This window comes from Ovis aries, chromosome 19 (genome assembly GCF_016772045.2).
Source record: "Ovis aries strain OAR_USU_Benz2616 breed Rambouillet chromosome 19, ARS-UI_Ramb_v3.0, whole genome shotgun sequence".
Taxonomy (NCBI): Eukaryota; Metazoa; Chordata; class Mammalia; order Artiodactyla; family Bovidae; genus Ovis; species Ovis aries.
The window spans coordinates 47,848,766-47,867,672 of NC_056072.1; the positions used below are offsets into that span (position 1 = coordinate 47,848,766).

At 55.6% G+C, this 18,907-nt stretch overlaps 1 protein-coding gene across 28 annotated transcripts in view; it reads right to left on the bottom strand.

Annotated features, from left to right (window-relative positions):
- The window catches only part of PRKCD (protein kinase C delta), a 66,666-nt gene that overhangs the window by 32,433 nt on the left and 15,326 nt on the right, over positions 1-18,907 (bottom strand). For 25 of the 28 annotated variants that reach the window (XM_060402422.1, XM_060402427.1, XM_060402426.1 and 22 more), the window contains 16 exons: positions 10,020-10,153; positions 8,688-8,887; positions 7,342-7,402; positions 7,014-7,176; positions 6,884-6,915; positions 5,662-5,747; positions 5,203-5,332; positions 4,529-4,629; positions 3,762-3,855; positions 3,479-3,576; positions 3,139-3,312; positions 2,747-2,838; positions 2,112-2,174; positions 1,217-1,355; positions 878-1,066; positions 152-280 (listed from right to left, as the gene is read on the bottom strand). In XM_060402422.1, coding sequence (XP_060258405.1) covers positions 152-280; positions 878-1,066; positions 1,217-1,355; positions 2,112-2,174; positions 2,747-2,838; positions 3,139-3,312; positions 3,479-3,576; positions 3,762-3,855; positions 4,529-4,629; positions 5,203-5,332; positions 5,662-5,747; positions 6,884-6,915; positions 7,014-7,176; positions 7,342-7,402; positions 8,688-8,887; positions 10,020-10,134 — 1,866 coding nt within the window. In that variant the 5' untranslated portion in view covers positions 10,135-10,153. Of the gene's footprint in view, positions 1-151; positions 281-877; positions 1,067-1,216; positions 1,356-2,111; positions 2,175-2,746; positions 2,839-3,138; positions 3,313-3,478; positions 3,577-3,761; positions 3,856-4,528; positions 4,630-5,202; positions 5,333-5,661; positions 5,748-6,883; positions 6,916-7,013; positions 7,177-7,341; positions 7,403-8,687; positions 8,888-10,019; positions 10,154-11,628; positions 13,159-17,283; positions 18,662-18,907 lie in introns of those variants that run through there. The other 3 variants (XM_060402428.1, XM_042236080.2, XM_012099916.5) reach the window with 3 other exon arrangements.

The following is an 18,907-nucleotide window of genomic DNA, read 5'->3' on the forward strand; positions in this document are numbered from 1 at the left end:
AGAAGGGCTGGGAAAGCGGATTTGTCAGAAGGGAGAGGAGGAGAGCATGGAAATGAGGCAGGAGGGAGGAAGGGCAAAGCAGGAGGAGCGCACCCGGGAAGGCAGTAGGGGCAATGTGGAGTGGCAGCCCCACCGGAGTAGGATTACATACCACTCTGGGCTTGAAGGGTGGCTCCACTGCACGTTTCTCCAGCAGAACCCAGTTGATGGTCTTGAAGAAGGGGTGGATTTTGATGTTCCCTGTCACTCCCAGCCTCTTGCTTACATCCCGTTCAAGCAGCTGCAACCCAGCAAAGGAACCTGGTTAGCACCCAAGGGCTACAGGAAATGGGTTCCTCAGAAAACCCCCAAGCAGGCCCAGGGGTACCTGGGCCAGTCTGGCTCAGCCCGGCATCACACCCCAGAGCCTCTGGGGTGGAGGAATCCTCTCTTGTCTCTTCTCCCGAGTCTGCATGGATGGGGGCTGCTGGGACTCTCAGAGGGTGGGATTTGTGAGTAAAAGCAGTGGTCATTTACTGAGTGTTTACTGTCTGCCTGGCACAGGCCTGAGCATCACAAATTTATGTTTCCCCCTACCCAGAAGTCTGTGAGAAAGGTTCTCTCCTAGCTTCATTTTGTAGATAAGGAGACAGACTCAGAGTTTAGCCTAGGGTCCGTCTATCTCCTGACCCCAATCTTGTCACTGCCATGCCAGACTGACTCAGTGCAGGGAACCCAGACGGGAGGTCCTGGGATCGCAGCAGGAGGGTGACTCCCCCGGGTGGGTGAGGACCAGAGCATCAGCGAGGCCACCATCCCTGAGACAGGGGGCTTCTGGCACTCCTGAGACCTGGTATCTGCCAGCCCCCCCAGGCCAGCTCCGCCCAGGGCCTCCCACCTTCTCCAGGATGTCCTTGGACTCCCTGGTGATCCAGCGAGGATAGTACGGTGAGTCCAAACGGATGGACTCGAAGAGCTCGTCCTCATCATCACCATGGAAGGGGGACTGACCAATGAGCATCTCGTAGAGAAGGACTCCGAAGGACCACCAGTCCACAGAGAACGAGTATTTTAGGCCCTGCAGGATCTGGAGCAGACAAAGTGTGGGAGCTGAAGGGGCTCCGGAACACAAGTCCGGCGGGATCTCCTCATCCCCCGAGTGGCAGCCCAGACATCACAAGTCACGCCCACCCTGTGGAGGCAAGGTGTTGGCCGGGGCGGGGAGGGTGCCACTCACCTCGGGGGCGATGTAGTCAGGGGTGCCGCAGAAGGTGCTGGCCTGTTTGTCCCCGGACATGTTCTCCTTGCACATGCCGAAGTCGGCAATCTTGATGTGGCCGCTGTGGTCCAGCAACACATTGTCCAGCTTGAGGTCCCTGAGGGGAAAGGACAGGAGAAGGAGTTATTAGGGCCCACTCCCCTCCTCCAGGCAGCTCCCTCCCATGTCCCCACTGTCAGTCTAGCACTCCCCCGCAGGGAGGGGGGAATGAGGAAGAGGAGGGCAAAGAAGTGCTAAATATAAGTGCTTCCTGCAAGCTGGCTACTGCGTTTGACACACACCATCCTACTTGCCTAGACTGAGTCTAGGCATGGACAGCATGTACACCACCTTTTAAAGTCTGGACCCTAGTACTCAGTACACACTGTCCCATGGACTGGTTTCCCAATTGATGACATCCCCTGGCATCATCCACAACAGCACAGAGCCCGGCCTCTTCCTTTGGCATGGATACATATTAACAGCAGGACAGGACTGTTGTTTGTTGGGTGAGAATTTATGAAACCAGTCCCTATGGGTGGAAGTTCAGAGTGCTTGGATAGGGCTTTAGAGGGGCTTTACAGGGAGACACCATAGGGAGAGAGACACCATACCAGTCAGTGCTGTGCTCCCTGACTGGCATCGAGTATGCCTGGGGATTTCCCAGTCCCTGGAGCTGTGCTAGCCTCAGCTAAGGGGCCACAAGGAATTCTAGCAATGGAGTAGGTGGTTTAGGCAAATACCCAACTAAAAGACCAATTCCATGCAGAGAGGGGACCAAAGCTGGACTGGGCCCCATTCAGAGCACTTCAGAGGATATGATGTGGTTGGGGCCTCCCCTCCTAAACACCCCCCCATCTCCCAAACCCCGCACCTGTAAATGATCCCTTTCTGGTGCAGAAACTGTAGTCCACAGACTATCTCAGCTGCATAAAACCTGGATGAGACAACACACATACACATATACGGTGTCCTGAGATTTCTGTGAGCAGCCCCTGCTTCTCCCTAGGTCTTCTTCTGTCCCCCCAGGGACAGGAAATGCTGTGCATAACTTCACAGACAACCTGGGCCTCATCAAGTGCATCTAGTGTCAGGCAAGTAGCGGCTGGTAGCCAAGACAGGAAAGAAAATTAAGAAGGAAAAAGCTCCAAAGGAGACTATCCTCTGTCTTAAGAGTCTATGTGTTTATACAGATAGGCCTATGTGCACACACACAGTTTAGCGATGCATGCAGGTTTAAGGAGCCACCCATCTGGGTCCTGCATTGAATAAGATCACCCACCTGGCTGAGGCCCAAGGAGGGGACAGGATCTGGCATATGACCAGGTTGGGTTCCCAGCCACAGCTCACCCACCACCCCTGGCTTCCCACACTGGGCAGGGGATGGCCCAGGCCACCCCAAGTCTCTCCAACCCCATCTCCAGCCCAGGCTAGCTTCTCCAGGGGGCGAAGAGAAGGAATGGAAGGCAGGCAGGCAGAGGGCTCTTCCCCTCATGGGGCCTCGCATACGTGGCACGGGAGAGCTCGAAGCGGCCTTTGTCCTGGATGTGGTACATCAGGTCGCCCCCATTGAGGAACTCCATCACAAAGAACAGGTGGTCCTGCAGGGGCGAGAGGATGGTGACCAGGGGGACAGAAAGCGAAGGGGGGCACCCTGACAGGATCACCAGGGGCAGGCCCTAACAGGAAGCAGGGAACAACTCTGCCCTGAGGGACCTGCAGGGGGAAGAATGGCCCTGCCCTGAGACATCTGAGGATGGGCGATCTCAGCCCTGCCTTCAGGGATCTGAGGAAGAAGAAGGGATCCTGTTCTGGCGAGTCTCAACGGGAGATACGACCCTGACCTGAGCAACTGAGGAGGGCTGTGGGCCAGGGGCACTGACAGTGGGTGGGCCAGGCACCTTGGTCTGGAAGGTGCAGAAGAGGTGGGTGAGAAACGGATGATCCCCGGCGAGCGCCAGCACCCGCTTCTCCACCATGGTGCACTCCACGTCGTCATCGATCAAGACCACGTCTTTCTTGAGAGCCTTGATGGCGAAGAATTCCTTTTTGCCCTTCAGCTCTGCGAGCAGCACCTGATGGATGTAAGAGGGGTGCTGAGCAGGGGAGGGCCAGAACCAAGCCCAGGGTGCATGGCCCCACCCAACCGGGAAGCAGACAGAGAGGGTGGGAAGGAGGAGTCCCCGAGATTCTGGGCTCAGGTGGCTCAGGCTGCCTACCCCGAGGCCATGGGGCCCTCACCTTCCCAAAGCTGCCTTTGCCCAGGACCTTGATGAAGGTGAAGTTGTCAATGCTACACTTGGTGCTGCTCTCCCAGATCTTGCCGTAGGTCCCAGTTTCTGCCAAGACATAGCCGCTTCCGACTCTGGTCTCTGCCCGGAGGCCCAGAGGGTGGCCCTGCCCTGCTGGATCCCTCCCAGCAGAGAGGCCTCCTCTACAGGTGCGTTCGACTGTGTGGGGGACAGGACCCCACGCTGGTGGGGGAGGGGAGGGGCTTTCTTGGAAGGCATGGGCATAGCTTTACCTGCAAGATCATCTCCAGAGACTCCTGGCTTCTTCTCAAAATTCTGGTAGATCCCAACAGTGTCTTGGGTCTCTGTTTCCTTCTTTAAAGATCTCTGGAGGAGGGGGTGGGGGTTGGGGGGGAGGCGCCCAGAGGTCATAGCATGGTCAGAACTCCCAACTCAGAGGAAGGACCCCAACCATCCATAACTCCACCCTCAATACCAATGGGGGACAGCGAGGGGCAGAGCCCAGGACCCCTAGGTGGTGCATGTGCACGTACACATGTGCGAGAGAGTACACACAGAGACACACATACACACACTTCTAGCACAGAGATGCCTTGGAGGTCTGAAAGGCACTGGTTACAAACAAAAGTTTTGGGAATTGAATCCTACGCGCCCAACCACTTAATAGAACTTTGTTGTTGTTGTTTCCCTTCACTTGTGATAGATTCTACAATTTTAAAGTTTTGTGACATTCTTCAAGCTCCACCCACATACCCAAACACACACACACACAAAACACAAACATATAAAGGCTTTAGTTCCAAGAGTTCCAAACTTGCAGTCCTCCAGGTTCACCCTCAGAGCACTGCTTGAATAACTAATATCTTAGGAGAACAAGCCCACCACTTTCTAATGACCAGACCTTGAAATGGATCTTCCAGAAGTGGGGTCTTTGGTATAAATGCCCCTCACTGCAGTTCACCCCCCAGGAGTGAGCATGAGCCTGGACTGGTCCCAACCCCAAGACCCCCTGTACAGGCTCCCCACAGTGCCTGCCCACCTGACTAACTTGGTTCAAGGCCTCGGCCAAGAGCTTCTGGTTGATGCCACAGAGGTTGGCCACTTTCATCTGGCACTTGTGATGCACATTCATGCCACAGTCTGTGGTGGGAAGAGAAGCAGATCATCAGGGCTCTGGCCCAGGCTGGCAGCCAGTAGGGCGGGGAGGGACGGAGGAGAAAGGAGGGCAGGGTCTGTTGGGTTTCCTGCCTTTAGAAAAAGATGTGTCTGAAATCATCACCACAAATCTTTTACTTAAAAAATGCAAAACAAATGTCTGGGACAAGCTAGAGAAGTCCCTTTTCTTCCAGAGGTCTCTTGCTACTGTGAAGCTGGAGGTGGGGGAGAGGGCCAGTGAGGAGCATGTTTTAAGCTGCCGAGACAGGCCCCTCCAACTGAGCACCTTCTGCACCATTCTCCTCAGTGACTGGGGCCAACTCAACTCTAAGCCCCGTTTTATAATTGAAGACATGGAGCTTAGAGCCGTGGGGCCACCTTCTGATGGTCTCATAGCAGTAAAGGGTAGTCGGTTGGGCCAGTGGGGAGGGGCCAGGAGGCCTCACCCCCGTGAGATTCCCCAAGTGAGGGAGCAATGGCAACCTTAGTTGGTCACGGTCTCCAGGGTCTGGGTAGGGTGGGCCCTCCCCTCCCACCCCCACCCCCACCGGCATGCACCTTCACACTTTAACCCCTGCTTCACCAGCCCCCAGAGCAGGCTGCCACAGTGGTCACAGAAGGTGGGGCTCATGTAGTTATACACCTTGAACCGGTGCGGCATGTCGATGTTGAAACGTTCTTTCTGGAACTGGGATGCAGAGTCACGGGTCAAAGGTCACATGCCAGCTCCAGCCCCTTCCTTATCCCCTAACTCTCCCCAACCCCACACATGGTAGATTTCCCAAGAGGGCCCCATGGGGAATAGGAAATCCAGGGATCCCAGGGGTCAACCCAGAAGGAAGGATGAAGGAAAACAGAGAGGAAGGGTGACCCAATAGGGAAGGGGTGGGGACAGCTCGGATCCCCCCCACCCCCCCACCGCCGCCCTGGGTCCAGCCTCACTATGGTGTCCCGGCTGTTGGCTGCAGTGCCTGTATACCCCCCCCACCCCCACCGCCGCCCTGGGCCCAGCCTCACTATGGTGTCCCGGCTGTTGGCTGCAGTGCCTGTACACCGGCCGATGATCTTGTCGATGCATTTCTTGTGGATGGCAGCGTTACATTCTTGAGGAGGCACAGGCCCAGGAGGGGGACGGGAAGGCCCAGGAGGGGCAGAGTCTGTGAGCTGGCGCCCGCCGGCCCAGTCCTGCCCTCTACACAAAGCCACCGTTCTCCCAGACCACCCACACCCTCACTCCACAGAGGCCTCGGCCCCCGCTGGAGCTTGATTTTTCTCTCCTCCCTGGGAAGGATGGGGCAAGGAGGACAGGCTGATCTGGGGTGGGGAGGCCTCAGAGATTACGGAAGCCTCAAGGAGTCTCGGTGGGCAGGGGGTGGGGCGGAAGTGAAGGATGGGGTGGGGAATGGCACTGAGAGGAGGAGGCAGGGGAGTCCTTGTTGTGGCCCAGGACAGCATCCAGCTCCGAAGCTCTCTCACCCTCCAACCCACCCCCGCCAACACACACACTAACACACACATACACAGATGCACCCCTACACAGACACCCTCGGGCACACATACACAGCAGGGTAGTAAGGACAAGACTTACATAGAATGCTTACAGTGCACCACTCACAGAACACAGCTTTATGTATTTTACCCCATTTGGTCTTCACAATGACTCTATTATCCCCATTTCACAGATGAGGAAACTGAGACACAGAGAGGTTAGTAACTGTGCCTAAGGTCTGACAGCAAGGAAGTGGCGGAGCCGGGGTTCAGACCCAGGCAGGCTGGCTCTGGAGCCTCTGCTCACCACCAGTGGCCCACACCACCTTGTGCATGCACCGCCATGGTGTGCTGGTTATGTGTGTATCCAGATGCACACAGGTCTAAACAGGAGCACATGTGTAGCCAGGGACGCACTGGCAAAGCTCTGATAGCCTCTCTGCGGGGAAAGAGCCCTGATGTGCAGTGCTGGCGGGTTCTGTGTGCATACTCCACTGGGGCCTCTTTAAGGTCACCAAGGTGACATCACTCAACAGGAAACGCTGGAAAGAGACACTCCAGCTCTGGCACTCACTGATGCAGTTATCATCCACACACGCCCACCCGCCTGGAACACCACACACGCAAACACACACACAGGCTTCTTGCAAACACACCATCCCAACACAGGGACACAGACTTTGCTGTGAATGCACACAGGCACACACGTGTACACACATGCGCATACACACTGGGCCACGGAGACACTTACGCCTGCACTTGTAGCCTTGCTTGTTGAGACCCCTGAAAGGCAAGTGACCAGTCTAGGTGAGTGTGGGGAAGGCCAGGGATGGGGGCTCTCTCTCCTGCTGCCCCACCCTGGTGGGCACAACCAGTCTCACCAAACAAACTCTCTGCACACGGAGCAGAATGTGGGCTGCCCAAAGAAGGTGGCGATGAACTCGTGGTGTCTGATGTAGTGAATTTTGGCTTGTTTGATAGCTCCACGGCGGTTCATTGTTGGGAACTTGGCCTCGTCTTCACTCCGCATAGACTGTTTGCAATCTGGGGGCCAGTGAGCAGAGAAGTCAACCCTGGCCCTTGGGAGGGGCCGTACCCTTTCAGTCCCTCCCAGAGCAGTCCCAGACAGACCACTGATGGAGGCTGCTTCCCTAAACCTCCATCTGGCCTCTGAACCTCCACCTCTAGCCCAGGTAGGGAGGGGCTTACCTATGTCTTCCAGGAAATACTGCACTGACATCAACACCTTGGCCTGGGGTTGCAAGTCCAGCTGCAGGGGTGAGGGTGAGGGAGTCAATGAGGGCGGGCCTGGGCCAAGTCAGACTCAGAACCCGCCCCCATGGTTGGTCCCTCAAGGCCCAGGGAGTCCTGGCCTCCGGTTGGCCACCTGTCTGCCCAGAGTGGGCAGGGCCCCACCCCTGAGCCCCGCCCCCACCCCTCATCCTGGGGTATTATTACATTTGGGGAAGTGAAAGGATCCAGCCCACACCCAGCTTGGCCACATGGCCCTGGGAACAGAGTGGGAAGGGAAACTCCCCACCTTCAACCCTGGCCACCCCCTTCAGAAGGATCTTAGAATGTAGGTACCCCTCCCCACCCCCCAGACATACATAGGCACACGCACATTGAAATGGGCTGCTGGTCTCTCTCTCTCTGTGGCCAGTCTCCTCACACAGACTGGCTGGTCCTTAGGACAGGACCCTCAGCTTCCCCAGACCCAGGGCCTGGAGCCCGACTGTGTCCATTGGGGTACTGGACAGACACATGAGGTGTCTCTGCCTGATTATTCAAGACTGGGTGCAGCCCCAGGTCAACCTCTGTCCTGGCCAGTTCCTTCACCCCTCACAGGAGGCTGAGCAGAGTCTCCATGGTCACAGGGTCTTTCCTGGGGGGGGGGGGGGTGCATCTTGGCTACAGGAGCCCACATGTAACCCCAGGGGGTAGGGATGCTCTGCCAGCATGGGTATCCTGTGGTCACAAGGGACACATGGCCACATGTGGGTGCAAAGTCCAGGTTTGGGCAGGTGAGTGGCAGGCTATGATCCTGCTCCCCACCCCTTTGCTGTGGAAGATCGTAACTGGTGTTCCCCAGTGCCTGCCCGGGCCTGGAATATCTGCGAAGACTCCAAACAGAACTGGGAACACTGGGGGTCTCTGGGAAGTGGGGACTGGGGCCTGGTGTTGGGGCCAGAGCTGCCCTTTTGTACAGCTTGAGATGTTTAACTCTGTACATCCTGCCTTTGCAAAATTAAAAGGGAAAAAAAATCAGCCACAACAATAGGAGGGCTCTCTTGAGAGCTGCCTAAGGGCCAGGTGCTGCAGTAAGCCCTTCACCTTCAGCTTTCCATTCCTTAGAACAATCGACCCCAAGGTAGGTCTCTTTAGCAGGTTCTTCTTTTACAGATTCAGAAACGGACTCAGAGAAGCTAAGGATTTGATGACTCGCAGGACCAGGATTCAAACCCAGGTTGTTGGTGGCCAGAGCCTGGGGTGCCCTTGGCCATCCCCGCTCCCTTTGCCCTCCCACGTTGTGTGCCCGTGGCTGCGCCCCTCACCCAGAACTCGGCCTTGCCATTGTTCTTCTTGCAGCGTTCGGCTAGCACTGACACACCCACCGTCACCTCGGACATTGGCTCCTCAGCGGCTCGCATCAGCACTATCTGGATAACGCGGCCCTCATAGATGTGAGCATCGAACGTGGACTTCCACTCAGGGTACATGGTGGGCTTCTTCTGCACCAGTGTCTTCCCGCGCTCTGCAACGGGCCAGGCAGGCGAGGTAGGGCTAGGCCCCTCTGTCCCTCCCTCCCTGACCTCCCCATGGCCTTCCATCCTGTGGAATCTGCCTGCTCTTTCCCCGAGGGCCCAGGTCCCCATCCCTCAGCCCTCACAACTGTGCTCTGCACGCCTCACCCTCTCACTCACGATCTGTTCCAGAACAGAAAAACACCGGCTGTTCCATGAGGGCACCCCCAGCAGGTTCCTCCCTGAGCCTGTTCTTGCTACTTCCTTCTCCTGTGACCCTCTTCCTCCAGCCCCTCTTAGATGTCACCTTCCCTTACGCATTTACTCAGTGAACACTGCTGCGGGCTCCCACATGCCAGACAGGATACTGGAGGCAAAGAACATGGTGCCCGTCCTAGAGCCCCAGTCCTAGGCAGAGACATGAATCCATTCACCCCTCAAGTGAATATTAAATCGTAGCTGTGATGAGACTGAAGAGGGCAATGTCAGTGGGTCTAGACCTACCCATGGTCAGGTGGCCTGCCTCAGCCTAAGAGTCAGGGAAGGCTTCCTAAAGGAAGGGACAGCTCAGCTGAGACCTAAAGGATGACAAGGGTTCACCAGGAAAGGACAGAAGCAAGCAGGAATGATGTGAGATGTTTGCTTCTTCCAGGAAGCCCTCCCTGACTGCAGCCTGGGATGGGACCTCGTCTGGATTTCCCTATCACAGGATTCACTGTCTGGCTCCCCCACCTGACTGTGAGCCCCATGAGGGCAGAACCTGGTCAGCCTTGAAGCATGGCATTGTCCTCTGTTCCCAGCACAAGGCCTGGCACAGATGGACACATGGAGCTCCTGCAAGGAGCCCATTCTTGGGCAAAACAACAAATGGGGAGGAACCAGAAGCCCTGGGCCCCAGAGAAGGTTCCGTATAGCCAGTGCAGGAGGTCCTATAGGCAAGTGGGTAGTCTCTACGGTCCTGCACTGCCAGGTGAGCTGGGCAGGGAGATGAGACAAGGAAGAGAAGGATCCCTCAAAGGTTCTAGGAGAACAACACACAGTTCCTTCCATTGCCGCCGCCTCCTGGCTCTGAATTCCCTGCCCCACTGGCAACTCCCTGTTGCCAGTGGCTGCAGATGGGTGGGGTCCAGCCTCTAGCCCTACCTGTGCTGAGAGCCTCCTTCATCTTCACAGCACAGAAGGGCTGGCTTGCCTCGTCCACATCCTTCAGGGAGCCCAGCTCGTAGGAGTTGAAGGAGATGCGCAGGAATGGTGCCATGTTGGGGCCTGCAGTGGGGCTGCAGAGACAGAAGACCTGAGGCAGGCGGCAGGTGCAGCCTGGGGAGGGTGGTCAGGTACCCACTACCCTCAGAGCTCCCACATGGTGCTTAAAAGGCACTAGTCCTAGTTGCCAACATTAAAACTGAGTTTCACATAAGATGAGATTTGTAACTTCCCTGATGAAACTGGAGGGTGTGACATCAGGCCCCCTGGGCGGTATCTGGCTGGCACCGCCCCCTTGGTTGAGCACCCCTGCCAGTTCACTCTAGTTCAAAGCCCTGCTTTCACTTCTCTCCAAATCCTACCTGGGCCCTGCAGACATGTGGGCCTGTGACTTCCATCTCACTTATTTGGAGAGTCAGTCATTCAATGCCTCCTTTAACAGCCAATGGCTAGGCACCTACTATGTGCAGGTACCTAGTATATGCTGGGCCCCAGCACCTCAGTGGCAGCCAAGATGGGAAGGATTGTACCCCATCCTACTTGCCCCTTGCAGCACTCCTTGGCTTTCACAGTTTGTTTTTTGCTCGAAACTACCTAGGCAGACAGGGCTTCCCTGATGGCTCAGTGGTAAAGAATCTACCTATAATGCAGGAAACACAAGTTCGATCCCTGGGTCAGAAAAATCCCGTGGAGAAGGAAATGGCAATCCACTCCAGTATTCTTGCCTGGGAAATCACATGGACAGAGGAGCCTGGTGAGCTACACACCATGGAATCAAAAAGAGTCCAACACAACCTAGTGACCGAGCACAGCACCCAAGTAGACAACCAGGGTCAAGATGATCACCCCACTTTTCCTACAGGAAACTGAAATCCTGAGGATGAAGCAGAACCTAAAGCTGGGATTCTACTAATTAAGTCCCCATTTCGTCTGGGACCAGGGTAGTAAAAAGCCCCACCCAGATCGGTATGCCTGATACTTCTGAACCCGAGCCCCTTGGGTTCAGGTGCTTCTCGCCTACCTGGAAAGTTGCCTGCACTCTTAAATTAATTTTTTCCCAAATATAAAACTATTTTAATATTAAACATAATGTGCTGAATTTGCTTCTTATACCACACACGTTGGCCCCACACACCCCTATTCCTCACAGTTCCTCAAATCAATGGTCATGACAGGTGACCCTGAGGGTCTTTTGGCTTGTCATCGTGGAGGATGCTCAGCTGTGCAAGCCCACAGGTGCACACTCATATACCTGCCCAGACACTGGCTCCGGGTCCAGAGTCCATAGTGGGGAGCTCCGCCACCATGGCTGCAGGAATGCTCACTCATGTATATCCACATATACACAGCCTTGCTCCATCCTGAACATTAGATGGCACAGAGGCAGACTAAGACACGTACCCCTATCCCCCTGCCACACATGCCTGTCTGCACAGGCAACACCACCTTGGCCCTGGGACGTCTCCCCCAGCTCCTCCACATAGCTGCAGAGCAGCAGCCAGGCCTGCTGGGAGTTCCAAGCCCAGATGAGCTCACAGGAAACACTGACCTCAGCCTGCAGCCCAGCCCAATGGTCCAGCCAGTCCTCTGAAGCCAGCCACTAGAATATAGAAGAGGGACCAGGCAGTGCAGACTCCACCATGTCCCTTGCCCGGGCCTGGCTCCTACTTAGAAGGAGTGAGCGTGGGTGTGTGAGCTCACGTCTGAGACCAGCCGCAGTGACCACTCAGCAGGCAGGGAGGGAAAGCCATCTGTGGGCTGCTGCTGCCTCCTCCCTGGGCCCCAAGCAGGCATGAGTATGCAAGCTGGTGTTAGGGGAAGGGGGAGGCGTACATGTGGGTGTGACTCCACGGCCATGGAGATGTGTGTGCCTGTGAGGCTGTGTGAGTGCGGTGGGTACACAGTCAGTGTTGCAGTGGACAGTGAGCTGCACAGGCCTGGCTGGGAGTGCATGTCGGAGCCCCGGTGAGGGTCTCAAATTTCTAAGCAAAAGGCTATTGCGCTCATCCTGTCACCCTGTGTGGTCTGGGGTTCCGGAAGGATCAGCATGACCCCTACATATCACACACTTGCCTCATGTCTGCAACCACATTCCAGGGCCTGACCCTCAGCAGACATGGCTCAGCCTCAGGCTTCCCAACAGGATAAACCATCCTGGCGGGGGAACTCTGAGAGTCTCGGTCACCCTCATCCCCCAGATGAGGCACAGTGCTTTGCTGGAGGGCTGCTGCACTGATGAGAACTTGTACAGCCAATACCAACCCCACAAGACTCAGGGTGGGGGCCTCTTGCCACTATCACCCCTTCTTGCTAATAGCATCCCTCTTTCCTCTGTGCACCGTCCTTCACAGCTTACAAAATACACTAACACCCTCCCCGCATCCAGGTCTCCAGGCTCCTAGTAGCCTGGGAAGACAGTCCTGATAACTGACCCTACCTCTCAGAGAGGAAAACTCAAGTCTTTAGGAACGGAGCTGCTCATCCTGAAGTGGCCAATGGGCTCAGCGCCTGCAGGCTGGCTCCTCATCCCTCCCCGCATCCCCATCTTCCCCTCAGGGCCCAGTCCAGGTGGTCCATGGGCTCTGGGTCACCTAGCAGGAGCCAGCCGTCCACAGGACCACCATGGCAGAGACAGAGTCATCAGTCTGCCCCCCAGCTCCGCAGCACTCAGAACAGCTGGTGCTTGCAGTCAGTTAGAAGCCACCGGAGGGAAAACCACAACCACAGTGGGCCCTGTCCTGGCCCCAAACCTGCACAGCCCGACCGCAGCGTCATGAGGAAGAGGACCACGGGCTGCCCTGGGGCTACCTGGCAGTAACCTAGGGGGAGGTCACCTAGCCCCAACTACCTAGGACTAATACTAGAGCACAGACCCCAGCCAGGTTCCCAACACCATCTCCACCCCAACTGCACCGTGTGGATCCCCAGAGGAAGAGAGACACTATAAGCGGACATCATCTTCCATCGATCGCCATGAGACCCTAAGAGAGGTCTTGGGCCCTGGCACACCAGGACTTCCTGCACAGCGGAGCCAGAGCTGCTCACCTACCTCGCAAAGCCTCTGAACACCGGTGGGAAGGCCAGGGGGTGGAGTGATGGCACAAAAACAAGGTGAGCCAACTATTTATAGCCATTATGCAAACTGGCTCAGGTCCACAGGCCCCAAAGGAAGGCCGCTGGCTCAACCTCATCCCTGCTCTGCAAGCCCCCGTAGGCAGCAGGGGTTGGACTCCAGATAGGCCTCCATGGGAACCAGCTCCTTGGAGCCAGCCGAAGCCAGCCAGACCCTTCCCGACCACCAGTCTCTACTCTTCTGCTTCTCTAGCCCACAATAGAGGCAGCCCTATGAAGCAGAGAGCACTGGACTTGGAGTCAAAGGGCCTGGGTGTGAATCAATGCCCTCACTTAGAAAAACAAAGATCATCCTTCCATACAGATGGCTAATAAACACATAAAAAAATGCTCAATATCACGTATTATTCAGTCAGTTCAGTTCAGTTGCTCAGTCGTATCCAACTCTGAAACCCCATGAAGTGCAGCATGCCACGCCTCCCTGTCCATCACCAACTCCCGGAGTTCACTCAGACTCACGTCCATCGAGTCGGTGATGCCATCCAGCCATCTCATCCTCTGTCGTCCCCTTCTCCTCCTGCCCCCAATCCCTCCCAGCATCAGAGTCTTTTCCAATGAGTCAACTCTTCGCATCAGGTGGCCAAAGTACTGGAGTTTCAGCTTTAGCATCATTCTTCCAAAGAAAACCCAGGGCTGATCTCCTTCAGAACGGACTGGCTGGATCTCCTTGCAGTCCAAGGGACTCTCAAGAGTCTTCTCCAACACCACAGTTCAAAAACATCAATTCTTCGGTGCTCAGCTTTCTTCACAGTCCAACTCTCACATCCATACATGACCACTGGGAAAACCATAGCCTTGACTAGACAGATCTTTGTTGGCAAAGTAATGTCACTGCTTTTCAATATGCTGTCTAGGTTGGTCATAACTTTCCTTCCAAGGAGTAAGCGTCTTTTCATGGGACGTATTATTACAGAAACGCAAATCAAAACTACAATGAGGTATCACCCCACACTGGTCAGAACGGCCATCAACAAAAAATCTGCAAACAATAAATGCTGGGTCGGGTGTGGAGAAAAGGGAACCTCTTATACTGTTGCTGGGAATATAACTTGATAAAATCATTATGGACAACAATATGAAGATTTCTTTAAAAACTAGGAATAAAACTACCATGTGACCCAACAACCCCGCTACTGGGCATGTATCCTGAGAAAACCATTCTAAAAGACACGTGTACCACAACGTTCACTGCAGCACTATTTACAACAGTCAGGACGTGGAAGCAACCTAGACGTCCATCAACAGATGAATGGATAAAGAAGCTGTATACATATATACAATGGAATATTGCTCAGCCATAAGAAGGAATGAATGAGTCAGATCTAGAGAGGTGGATGAACCCAGAGCCTGTTAAACAGAGTGTAATGCAGAAAGAGAAAAACAAATATCGTATACTAATGCATATATACGGAATCGAGAAAAAAGGTACTGATGAACCTATCTGCATGGCAGCAAGGGGGACACAGACACAGAGAACAGACTTGTAGACACAGTGGGGGAAGGAGAGAGGGACGAATTGAGAGAGTGGTGCTGAAACATACACAGTACCACGTGTAAAGCAGATAGCCGGGGGAATTTGGTATACAACACAGGAAGCTCAACCTGGTGCTCTGTGACAACCAAGAGGGGTGGCCTGGGACGGGATGGGATGAGATGGGAGGTGGGAGGGAGGATAGAGGGGACATATGCATGGCTGATTGATGTTGATGTATGGCAGAAACCAACACAACACTGTAAAGCAATTATCCTCCAATTAAGAATTTTTTTTAAAAGATCTAAAAAAAAGATAAATTAAAATTAAAAAAAAAAATTCATCCTTCTCTGAGGCCAACACACACCAGATCAAGCTTCTAATGGAATTAACTCGCTTTATCCTTGTGTAGATCCCAGAGGTGCGTAATTTACTGATGAAGAAACAGGCTCAGAGAGGCTAAGTGATTTGCCCAAGATCACACTGCTAGTAAGTGCTAGAAGAAGGATCTGAATCCAGGCCTATCTGATGTTGCAGCCCACGTTCTTCCTGGTCTGCCATGCCAGGAAGAAGAGATGAAGGGCAAAGAGGGGACAAAGGTAAAGATAGATAAATGTGCTGGGAGCAGTGTACAGAGACACATCCGTGAGGACAGAGAAAACAAGAAGGGGGTGAGGGGACCAGAAGATAAGTCTCCTATGCTTGACCACCCAACCCCCTCTGGGCCTTACCTTGGGGACCCCCTACTACTGTACAAAGAAGGTGGGTACAGACTCCTGAACTGCTACTACTTCTCCCGCCCCAGACACTTGGGCCAGACTCCAGTTCTCAAAACCTGGGGAAGACCTAACTGGATCCCAGCCTCAGGGGAGGAGGGCTTGCTGGCCCTACTCCCCACCCTGCCCTAGACTGCAGCCCACAGGTAAGGAAACGTGGTACCGGGCCAGGCCAGAGCAGGCAGCCCACCTCCTCCAGGGTGGTGGAAACCTGCTCCTAGCCAGTCAGGGGCAGTGGGCAAGGCCGACTTCAAGGTGACCACAGTGACTACACCAGCCAAAGTTACTGGTGCACGGAGGACGATCATGCACATTATACATCCCTGTGTGTGTATGTGAGGGTGAGTGTGTTCCAGTAAGTAAAGGGGGCGAATAGGAACACGGCCCAAGGGGAGTTCTCAGGAACAAGGATGAGCTTTCTCATTTTTCTACAACAATCACGTGCAACCATTTTGTTAGAGGTAAAAAATAAAATCCATCAAGCCAAAATACCTCCCAAGGGATGGGTCTTCAGAAACTGACCTGTCCATCTCCTCTTTATACACAGGGGGAAACTGAGGACAGGGTCCTGTCATTAAGATTCCCTGGTCTCTAGATTCAGCTGGTTCCCTTCCATCCTGGTCCTTCCCTGGCATTTGGTTCTGCTTCACAGGCCACAGCAGGGGTGCCTCCTGGACCGAGGACCAAAGCAGAGCCCGAGAAGAGAGGCCTCGGCAGACTTCTGGGGGATAGTGTGAGAACATAAAGGGAGGGTCCCTCTCCAAGTCAGCCAGGGGAACAAGAGGAGGCAGGCTGAGGTCAAGCAAAGCAAGGGTGAGCAGGATCAGATAGGCTCTGGTGAGTCTAGGCTCTGGCTCCCTTGAACTGACCCCTGAGGAATAAGGAATACTCCCTTCCCATGCCACCCTCCCTCCCAACACACACCTGCCCAGCTCAGGGCAGCCCCTGCCACCTACCCACAAAAGGCACCACCTGCTGACAGTCAAGGCAGCAGCAAAGCAAAGTGGGGCACCTCTGGGGATGCAAACCCTGCCTGGGGGGAGCTCAAAGTCCAGGCCACATCAGTCCTGAGGGGTGACCGGAGGGAGGAGGACCCAGGAAGCCCAGGTAATGGAAGGGAGGGAACAAGAGGCAGTGTGATGGCAGCAGGGAGCAGGGTTGGCCCCAGTAGGGTTACAACAGGCCGAGGGGGCTGGGCGTGGCAGAAGCTGCCGGGCAGGGCAGGCAGGCAGGCAGGCAGGCAGGCGGGCAGGCGGGCAGGCAGGCAGGCAGCAGTTCAGCTGGGAGACTGGCTTCCCCAGATGGCCTTCCCAGACGGAAGCAAGTTAAAGAGGCCACAGGGGTTTCACAACCCAGGAAATGGGCTCAGCAAGAAAAGGAGGTGGGGGAGGGAAGGGCTAGCAAAGATCTTCCAAGGGCCTTCCCCTTGCGCCTGTGCCCCGAGCCCCCACATCCTGGGAGGAGGACCAGCCACGGTCTCAGGTCATGGGCAAGGCCCAGAGCAGGAGAAATGTTCCCCCTACTCCAGGTCAGAACTAGCACCTTATCCCCCAGCTGAGACTCCAATCACTGTGGACTGTTCTCCTCTTCCCCAGTGACCCTTCCTGACTGTCACCACTCCCGGTCCCTCCCTGTCCCATTCTTCTCACAGCTCGGAACCTCCTGGAGGAGGCCCACCTCTCAGCCTGGCCCTGCCCTGCTTGCCACCTCAAACCTTATCCCCTGGCTACTCTGTGAACACGTGCCTCCATCTGCAGCTCCCCCGTGCTTTTGCACACGCTGTTCCCTCAGCCAGAATGTCCCCCTGAATTCCTACATATCTTACAGATCGCTCTGAAGTCCAGTCCTTTCTTCCCCGCTTTCCAGGAGGTCAGCAGCTCCTCCACCTCACAGGCCCTGGCAGGTTCCCCAGGCAGGTGTCTGGAATCACACTCAGCAGAGGACCTGGGCGTCTGCCTGGAGCTCAGCCTTCCCAGCTCCGGCCACACATCTGACTGTCCTGGGGACACTAAACACCTCCACTGCTGGTCAACCCAGCCCGCGGACAAGAATCAGAGGAGAGGCCAGGGTAGCACAACTCAACCTTTTGCCATTGTCGTGCCCTCAGAACCAATGAAAGACCTGGCTTTCCCCCGCAGGAAAACCCGTGCCTGGGGACACAAGATTCTGCACATAGCATGCTGGCTCTAGGGCTCCAACACCCAGCCTGGCCCCAGGTCTCCCTCAGCCCTCCTCAGACCCAGCCAGTGGCACCACAGTGACAAGACACACCAGGCCCATGGGACAGCCTGACAGAGGACATGCAAACAAACATGTCGTTATAGAGAAGGACGTGAACACCGCTCGGGCAGTGACAGGGGCTGGGGTGGAATGGGGCCAAAGGGGCCTGTCGGAGGGAGGACGTCAGGAAGGGCTTCAGCGGGAAAGATGCCCAGTGTGACACAGGGCCACTTAGCCAGAGGGTCTGGAAGGGTTAGAGGGGCAGGTCTTGGGACACTGGCTGTTACTGGCTCATGCTCACCCCTGCCGGCATGTATGGCGCGTGGGACCTGTGTGGTACAGGCCTGAATCACTCAGCTGGCCCTAGGATTGGGGAGGCCCTGGGTTCAGCCAGAGGGAGGGCCCCAGGTACCCCTGAGGGAGGAACAAGAGCCCCTTCACAGCCAGAGTGAGAACAAGGGGGCCTCTGTGAGGAGCCGGGGTGGGGGTACGTCTGGGCCTTTCTCGGAATAACGTCACATGTGCACACCCACCAAAGCAAACACACCGTTACATGTGGGGAGCCCTGCTTGCAGCTGAACACACCCTCACCCTCACACAGGCACAGCTGTAACCATAGCCACTCACACACTCCTATGACAACTGAGTAGCACAAACACTGAGAAACACACCCCCCTGCAGCAGCTCTCACGCGTTGACAGATATCCAGGCCCACACAGATCACATGGGACATTCACACCCTCATGCACCAGCACAGAGAGATCTGCATACACACACGGTACCCACGGGAATGGAGACACTCCAGGCAGGCAGAGATCGACTCACAAGCCGGGAAGGACCCACACGTGCCTGACGTGCCTGACGAGGGGCCGCCACCAGAAAGTCCCCACGTGGCTTTTTCTACTGCAGCCGCTGGGGCCCAGCGGCAGGGGACAGGGGAGGGAAGAGCTGCTGGATGTCAGACAGGCTGGGTTTTCCCCACTGAGGGAGGTGGAGAAAGTCCCTCCCGCCCCGGGCGAAGTCCAAAGTGCACAGAGGAAGGAGTGGGCCGGTCAGTCTCCTCCCTGGGTAGCCTTCCTCCTTCTAAGAGGGGAGGTCCTTGGAGGCTGGGAACAGGCTGGGGGTCACAGGTGCAGATACAGGCCTGGTACACAGAAGGAGGGGCCGGTGCTCCTGTGTAGGTGGAACAGCTGTACAGGCACCTCATCCAGGCCCTCCAGACTCACTGG